The 9,308-nt window shown below is 41.6% G+C and overlaps 1 protein-coding gene across 2 annotated transcripts in view; it reads left to right on the plus strand.

The window, feature by feature from the left end:
- The first annotated feature begins 362 nt into the window (after positions 1–362).
- The window catches only part of otud5a (OTU deubiquitinase 5a), a 37,163-nt gene continuing 28,217 nt past the window's right edge, over positions 363–9,308 (plus strand). The window contains exons 1-2 of one of the 2 annotated variants that reach the window (XM_067593447.1): positions 363–1,218; positions 7,499–7,592. In XM_067593447.1, the coding sequence (XP_067449548.1) occupies positions 625–1,218; positions 7,499–7,592 (688 nt within the window). In that variant the 5' untranslated portion in view covers positions 363–624. The remainder of the gene's footprint in view (positions 1,219–7,498; positions 7,593–9,308) is intronic. The other variant, XM_067593448.1, reaches the window with a different exon arrangement.

Raw genomic sequence — 9,308 nt, forward strand, 5'->3', positions numbered from 1 at the left:
GTGTGATGGCTCCTTTTTTACCCCCCAGTGAGCCGATTGGTCAATGGTGACTGAAGTAAACTTGCTCCGGAGCAGGTTAACTGTTCAGTTTAGGTTACCATGGTGATTTATCCCGGTTGAAAGTGAGCCAGCTTCGTGGATACTGGCCCCCCCTGTGTCAGAGGACTAAAAGAAAAGAATAGTTAAATAAGTTTACAGGAGTTAGAAGTTTTAACGTTTTTTTGTTTGTACATTTAGATATAGAAGAAATGTATTGTTTGATATGGACAAAAACATAATAATTAATAATAATAATAATAAAGGTCCGATGAACGGCATGACGTAAAAAAAAAATGCCGTCGCAATCCGGAAGTGACGTCGCGGCCCTCCGTCAGCCTGTGTTGATGTTTTGTGGACTGGACGGCAGGAGGGAAGAGGGAGACGCGTTTTGTTTTTGTTCAACTAAAACGTCGAAAAGAAGCCGCGTCGTTGTTTCTGCCGCCCGTTTCGGTTCGTTAGGAGCCTTAGCTCGGTGATTGGAGGCGGACGGCCGGGCCGGAGGGCGAACACACCGACGCTTTTGATCCAGAAAGGGAGGACTCGTCCCCCGCTGACCCCCTCCCTGCCTCCCCGCCTCACACGACCATGACGATCCTGCCGAAGAAGAAGCCCAGCTCTGGGGTCGGCGTCTCGGACCACGCCGATGACAGTGACCGTCGGAGCGGCTCCGACCCGCACCAGCACCCGCACCAGCATCCGCACACGGGGCGAACCGGAGCCCGGCCGAGGGCTTCCCCTCCGCCGTGGTCCTACCAGCCCGCTCCGCCCTCCAGTAGGGACGACCGGCGGAGCATCGAGGCGAGCTCCCGGCCGCAGCAGGCCTCTCCGCCGCCCGTCGGCTCCGTCTCCCCGGTAGGGCCGGGCGACGGTAGGGACAGCAGCGGCGGTATGGTGGCCGGGGCCCGCGGGGAGCTCGTCGTGTCGGCCGGTGTGGTCGGCTGCGGCGGAGGCATCGGCAGCTGCTGCTCCGGGCCCGGGCTGAGCAAGAGGCGGCGGCAGGCAGGCACCTGCTCCGGCGGGGTGGTGGCGGCTCTGGCCGGCGGAGGCCAGCCCGGAGTGACCGGGCCGGGAGGAGTTGGGTCCAGCCAGGACACGGAAGAAGGAGCCGGGAACAACAGCGAGGACGAGTACGAGAACGCCGCCCGGCTGCAGTCCGTGGACCCGGCCACCGTGGAGCAGGTAGGAAGCTAACGTTAGCTGAGAGCTACGAGCTAACGAAGCTACACAGCTACACTCTGAACACCTAAAACGGTTACCGATGTGTCAGATAATTACAAAACATATCACAAAGCTTTTAAAACGGTTAAACAGGGTTTCAGAAACAGAAGTTGGCGAATTATACTCAGTATGTGTTAACAAGGTAGAATAATGTTCTCCAGTGTCAAATATCTTTTTACACGATGCTCATGTAAAGTCCTGTTTTGGTGTCTGTTCAGAATCATCTTTGTGTTCATCTCAAACACGGTTCAGGTCAACAGTTCAGCCTCCTCTCGTTAAAGTGCAGGTAACCATGGCAACAGTACAGATGCTGCAGCCTCTGTTAGTAGTTAAATTAACCGGTGAAACGAAACTTAACCATCTGTTAAACTTGACTACACACCAGTGGAGGAAGCAGTATTCACATCCTCTACTTAAGCAAAAGTGTCAACACAACAGTGTAAAAATACTCCGTTACAGATAAAAGTCCTGCATGAAAAACCTTTTTTTTAGTGAAATATTACTACTTTAATCTCAAAATATTTACTTTTCTTGCATAAAATTATGACTTTTGTTAAAAGCTTCAATACTCCAATACAACATGTGTATTTGCAGCTTAATATATAAATAAATAATAAGTGTATAATAATTAGAGTATTTTTATGGGGTTATATTGGCTGCAGTTGAAGAAGTATTCAGACCCTTTACTACAGTAAAAGTACATTGTGAGCTTGATGTAGTTAAAGTATTGCAGTAAAAGTACATTGTGAGCTTGATGTAGTTAAAGTATTGCAGTAAAAGTACATAAGTATTATGAGCTTGATGTAGTTAAAGTATTGCAGTAAAAGTAGTGGTTTGGTCCCTCTGACTGATATATTATTATATATGACATCATTAGATTATTAATAGTGAAGCATCAGTGGTAGAGCAGCATGTTACTGTTGTAGCTGCTGGAGGTGGAGCTAGTTTCTACTTTTTGGTTTTCTGTAATCTGTCTATTAATTGTGATGGATCAGACTGGATGTATGAAGTCAGTTTAGATGATGTCTCGTTGACAGAACCGTTCAGGGAGAAGATGATGACTAATTGCTCTTTCATTTAAAAGAAACGACTCCACCGGTTCTGCCTTTAATTAGGACATTTTGAAGTATTAAAGTAAATAGTGAATAATTAATTAAAGCAGAGCAGAAACGATTTATTGATAAGCCAGTCAGCAGAAATGAAGTCGGAAATGGATCCGAGCAAATCTGGAAAATAAGTGTGTTTACATTCAAGTATTTTGGTCGTGATCGGGAGTAGAGCCACAGTGATTACACAATTAATCGATTACTTGCCAGCTATTAAATTAATTGTCAACTGTTTTGACAATTAATTAATCGCTTTGAGTCATTTTTTAAGAAAAGATTTTCAAAATTTTCTGACTCCAGCTTCTTAAATGTGAATATTTTCAGTTTTTTTTTAGTCCTTTATGACAGTAAACTGAACATCTTTGTGTTGTGGACCAAACAAAACATTTGAAGATGTCATGTGATCGACATTTTTCACCATTTTAAAGACCAGACGACTAATTGTTTAATGCAGAAAATAATCAACAGATTTATCAATAATGACAATAATCGTTAGTTGCAGCTCTAATTGGGATTTTTGACTAACATGTTTATGTTTTTACACATGTAAACAATAGAGCTGCAATAATTTACGATTTGTTGATTGAACAAAAATGAATCAGCAGTTGGACTGCGAGTAATTATAACAATCTATAATATAAACAGTCTATAATATAAACAGTCTATAATATAAACAGTCTGTAATATAAACAGTCTATAATATAAACAGTCTGTAATTTGTCTATAATCAACAGTCAAAAATCCATAAATATTCAGTTTACTATCATGTAAAACACAGAAAAGCTTCCTCACATTTATGTTTGTTTGACCTTTTTGCTTAATAAATGACTGAAACGTTGATTTGATTATCAAACTATTTGACAGTTAATTAGTGTTGATTGACTTATCTGTTAATCATCTAATCGCTGCAGCTCTAATCAGCAGCTATTTTGATAATCAATGAATCATTTATGTCATTTTATCAAGAAAAGCATCAAACATTCTCTGGTTCTAACAGTTAATCACAGTAAACTGAAGATATTTATGTTCTGAGCTGTTTGTATGAAGACGTCATGTTGGTGTCTGGGAACCTGTGACGGACCTTTTTCACGAGTTTGACACATGTTATAGACTAAATCAATCGATTAATCGTAATTATAGACAACAGATGAATCAATAATGAAAATATTTGGTAGTTGTCCAAGTAAACAACACATCCTGCTTTCAGAAACCTGGATTATTCACTTTCCAACACCTGCGCAGGTGTTTCCTCAACTCAGGTTACAGAATAATCAGTCAGTAAAACATGAAACATGATTAAAACTTCAATGATTAGTTGATTAATCGGTTAGTCAATCAACAGGAAGTCAACAATTGATAATCAGTTAATCACTTAAACAAATTTTTGAAGCAAAATTTGAATATTTTCTGGGTTTCATACACTTAATAAAGTGATGATTATGTGGTTTTGGACTGTTGGTCACAAACACTCCAGTAACGGAGAAAAAAAGTAGATTAATTACTAATGAAAATAATCATTAGTCGCAGCTCCAGATATGATGTTAATGTTGTGATGACGTCGCTCTGATGAGAAACTGTAGATGCCAGTTTTTGAGTTTTTATCATGAAGATTAAATCTTAATTTTGTGTAACTGTTGTTTTCAAAGCAGGTGATATTGATGGAAACTGTTCTTTATTTATAAGGAAAGACGTGTGTTGAAGTTTGATACCTAAATTACTAACATACCCTCGCTGAGCACTTTATTAGGAACACCTGTGTAATCTGATGCAATAATCCAACACAACAAATCTGCCATAAATTCTACTTTTATGAAGCTTTTACATTTTTAAGTTGTTGTCAGAAAGGTGATAATTCTCCTTTGTGTTTATTATTGAGGTGGTAGTGGAGGCTGGTTTGCATTATATTGAAAAGTGTTCCTAATATTTTGCTCCCCTCGTGTATGTTAATCAAAATAATTCGACTTGCTGCTGTTGATGAGAGAACAACCCGCAGGTCTTGTTTTCATATCACGTCACACACGTATGATGTCGGGAACATTAACACCACAGTGATCAGTCATCAGACGCGTCCGTTAAACCGCCAGCGAGTCGCGTTCAGTCTGAGTTTTGTTGTTTTGTTTTGTTGCAGATTCACTCGTGTTCGTGTTGAGATGTTTTTCAGCTTTTCTTTGGCAACCTGCGACTGTTTTTAACGCAGCGATTGTTGTGATATTTATTGCATTTTTTTTAATTCGGTTTTGATGTGTTTGAAAGGTAACATAAAACGTAGCTCATGTTACTGGTGCAGAATTTATTAATGAGGTAAAACTTTATTGAAAATACACCTTAAATGAACAGTATGATTAATCTTTCATCAAGGCGTTCACGCTGGGAACCACTGAACTACATGAACACCTGCGGACTGACTGCTGTTATTATAATTATTATTATTATTATTATTACATAGTGTAGCTGTTCTCATTTTCATTCTGTGTCTGACTGTCTGATATTTGCGGCGTCTTCCAGCTGCTGCCAGATGTGACCAATAACTGGTCTGCTGTTGTTCAGACATCTGTCTGTTAAAGAGCTTTTTGTGATTCAGACAGAGGAGACTTTTACTTAAGTGTTCCTCACAGCTTCATTCAGACATGACAGGATGTTTACAGACAGCGAGAGGAAGCAGCATCACTGCTGGAAAACAGCTGTGAGTTAAAAGTTTTATAATGTGAGACAGTTTTCTTGTTTTCTCTCTCAGGCTGCATCGCCGACGGATGTTTGAAGTCTTTATGAATGAGCGTCGTTGTACGGCGCCGCTCACAGAGGATCTGCTCATACGTTTTCACATCGGTTTCGTCATTTAAAGGGGACGTTCTGCCTTTTGTGGTTTCCTGTTTTTTATTTATATCCTGTTCTGATGTCAAAGTTACAAAACTCGAGGTGATGGTATATAGAAATGCTGCCTGCAAGTCAAAAGTCAGGGCTTCAACCTGCTCTGAACGCTTTGTTTGCAACGTTTTTTTCTACCTTGCAGACGAGCTGATTTCAGTTCGTTGCACATGAACACATAAACAGCCGTCTGTCTGTAGCCTTGGTTGCTAAGGTGGTTGCTAAGGTGCAGTGTTTTCCCTAGGTTGAGTGGTTTGGCATGGCGGGGGGTGGATTTCTCCGTTCTCTATTTCTCTGTTTAGCGTCGTCAGGTTATGCTAACCCGTCGTTGCTAATTTCAGAGCTAACACCCTTCAGTTTTCCAGCAGTTGTGGAAACAACAGACGTGACTTTTCTTGGTCTTGACAAGCTGCAGCATTTATTAACTGACACACTGTAGTCTGTACATTTACTGCCAGACTGACAACTTACTAACAACAACTAACGTTAAAAGTAAAGTTAGGCTTTGCTGTCTGCTTCCCGACTCATTTTAAAAAAAGACGAGAGAAAGAGAGAGAGAGCAGCAGTGGTCGAGCGAGCTAGAGAGTGAATGAAGAGAGGGAGCGCTGGTAGCGGGAATGCTGGTGAATCAGATCAATAAAACGTTATTTTCTGATTGTTTCACAGCGGTTACGTTCCAGAGGACAAATAAACACGCTCACACACCCCCCCGCACACCTCCGCTCCATCCTGTGGCTGAACGCTGCACCGCCTGATTTGCTCCGCTTGCATTCATCGTCACTTTTCTGGTACACTGGTACTGCCCTATTCCTTAAAAGGAGTTAAGCTGCTTGGAGTTGCCCAGGCAACGACACAGATGTTGACTCACGTTTTGAAACAGCGCTGCTCAGAGGCTCCTAAACGCTGTTGATTTCGGAATGAATGGATATTTGGCGTTATTTTTGGCATTTAAAAAAATATTTTTTGGCCTGGCCGGGGTTGTCGTTGTACTATTATAGGGGAAACACTGAGGTGGTTGCTAAGGTGGTTGCTGAAGTGTTTCCATGTGTTGTCCACTCTCATATTTTGGATCGGATTTCAGCTCAAACATGTACGGATGGATTTGAGAAGTTTACATTTCACGTAAAGATCGAGAAAAATGAGTGAAATCTTGCTACTGTAGTTTGTTTGATGGTTTGTTTACGTTGTCGGCTGAGACGCAGCTTCCTGAAGCCGACCAATCAGAACAGAGTGGGCTCATTGGGAGAGGGGGGGCCTTAAAGGACCAGTATAAGATGAAAAAGGAGTTTTTAACTGGAAATCATGTAAAGATATTCCAGTAGAGCCCCAGAATATAAATATAGAGCTGGAAATGTGCAGAATATGTTCTATTTAATGTTATTAGAGAGCGAACTCTGCTGCCTGTTGTTCAGGGTAGTTTTATAGACTATTTGCCAAAATCAATCCTTTAAAACATATCTGGATCAGATATCTCGGGACATCTGCAGTTTATTATACAGTGTGTCAGTTGGTTTGTATAATATTTTCCACCAAAGCACAACATCAGCTGATAAGAGCCTTAACTAAAGGCTGGTCCTGCATTATCAGACATGCTGTACAAGCTGGATCTCCCCAAATATATTTGTGTTCAACCACAGTGAGTTTGGCCCTCGAGTCAGTTAATCCAGCCGCGAGCATGAATCTCCCTAAAGACAGTACTCTGCGTGTCTCTCTGTCTCGTCTTCATCACGGTTCAAATGACAACTGGAAACATTTCAGCGTGTTCAGCAGAGACACGTCTCCACTTCTGTTTCAGCTGTTTAATCCACATCTTTTGTGTCTGTGAAAGAACATTTAACTGTGTAGCAGAGAAAAGAGACGTTTGAGTCATGCATCCAGCCGAGACTGAGGTTAAAGATCTGGGTTGATTTTCATCACTTTTATTAGTAATAATAACACCGAACTCACCAAGTTAATATCTGAGACACAGACTCACCTCATGTTTCAGTGTTGACTCATCGTACTTATCGCACTCAGTTTTTTTTTTCTGTTCAATGAGGGATTATAGCAACGTTTTTCAGTTTAGATCATCTGGACAAACTGTCTCTCCTGTGGGATTCTGGGTAGTAAAGTCCTCTCAGCTCAGCTTTAATGTGACTGTTTACCTGTAGCTGTCCAGCTGACCCTCTGTGTTTATGTTTGTGTGTGTGTGTGTGTGTGTGTGTGTGTGTGTGTGTGTGTGTGTGTGTGTGTGTGTGTGCGCGCGCATGCATGTGTGCCTGTGTGTTCAGCAGGAGCACTGGTTTGAAAAAGCTCTGAGAGAGAAGAAAGGCTTTGTCATTAAGAAGATGAAGGAGGACGGAGCGTGTCTGTTCAGAGCTGTCGGTGAGTGACACACACACACACACACACACACACACACACACACACACACACATTTGCTTAGGCCATTTTTGGGGACATTACATAGACTAACATTCATTTCCTGGAGACTTACCCTAACCCTAATAATAACCACTGATCCGAACAACAGTGTTTTACTCACTGGGGACACAGCTTTTTGTCCCCAGTTGGACCAGCCGTCCCCAGTTAGCAGGTCTTTTAGTCTGAGATGTGTCCCCAGATGTAGCCTATGACAGAAACATACAGGCCTGGTGTTTTCAGGTGTGTCTGCAGTTCCTCTGGTCACCAGCAGGTGTCAGTGTCGGACTGTATTTTATTACTGAGGTGTTTCTAATGTTTTGTCTCCCTTTAATTAATTAAATGTGGTGGACAAAAATGTAAAAAAAAACAAACAACCTTAATGACGGTGGATTTTATTGCACAGCTGTTGTATTTCTTTATTGTTTTCTTCTCTTTTTGGATGCCACAAAGTCTCTGATAGCAGCTTCTCAAATGTGAACATTTCCTGATTTCAACAGTTTTCCATGATAGTAAACTCAACATCTTTGTGTTTCTGACTCCTGCTCAGAGATTTTTCACAGTTTTCTGACATTTTATACACTGGATTATTAAAGCTTCTACAGTCTATATTATAATAACTCCACAGTTTGATGTGTCGGTGTTTAATGTTGGTTGTGGTTCGTAGTGATGAACCTACAGAGAATTATCAGCGACTCTGCAGCTCCTCTCGGCTTTACGGAGCTTTATAGTGAGTTTCAGCTCATTGTTTATCTGTCCGGCTGCAACTTTACTGTTCTGGTTCACTCTCAGCGTCTCATAGCGCCGTTTTCAGAGAAAAAAAACTCTAAAAAGCCGCTGTACACTACCTGCTCAGTACCAAACTGACACAGTTAGCATCTCTATCTCTCTATATTTATCTCATTACGTATATTTTCACAGTGATTGAAATAATTGTGTGATAACTGCGGTCACACTTTCTTCTTCACGCTCTTTATTTTTATTCTGACCTCATTTCTTCTGCACTTAACTAGTCCCAAACACATCACACTCATTTTCTAATTACTTTTTATTTATTTCTTCAATACAGGCTCCTATGTGTAATATTATTCATGTCTCTGCCCGATAACTGCAGTTAAAATACAATCCGGTGCAGCAGCAGAGCAGCCGCCCCGCACTAAACTCATATAACAACTACATGAGTCTCATGTTTTACCTTTAAGACATCAGATTTGGTTGGCTGCTGACAGTGCTGTCAGCTGACGAGTGGATCACGCCGGACGGTAGAGAGTTTAGCTGCACATTTAACACCAGAGCTGAGAGTTCAGAGCAGGAAACACCATCACACTGCGTCACGCTGTCCTCTGTTTCCATCACTGTTATGTATTTAGGTGGTTTAGGCCTGTCAGGCTGCGTTACTCTGTGTATCATAACGTGGAGAAAAAAAAACCTACAGTGAATCAACATCATCATCAACTCGGTGATTTTTATGGGGCAGCACTTACAGGTGGATTTGATAAGTTTCCTTTTGGAGTAAAGAAGGAGAAAAACACATAAAATCCTGCTACTATAGTTTGTTTACGTAGCCTCCGGAGCCGGAGGAAGCTTCCTGAAAGCTGACCAATCAGAACAGAGTGGGCTCATCAGGAGGCGGGGCCTTAAAGAGACAGGAGCTAAAACGGCCTGTTTCAGACAGAGGCT

This window comes from Thunnus thynnus, chromosome 6, assembly GCF_963924715.1.
Source record: "Thunnus thynnus chromosome 6, fThuThy2.1, whole genome shotgun sequence".
NCBI lineage: Eukaryota > Metazoa > Chordata > Actinopteri > Scombriformes > Scombridae > Thunnus > Thunnus thynnus.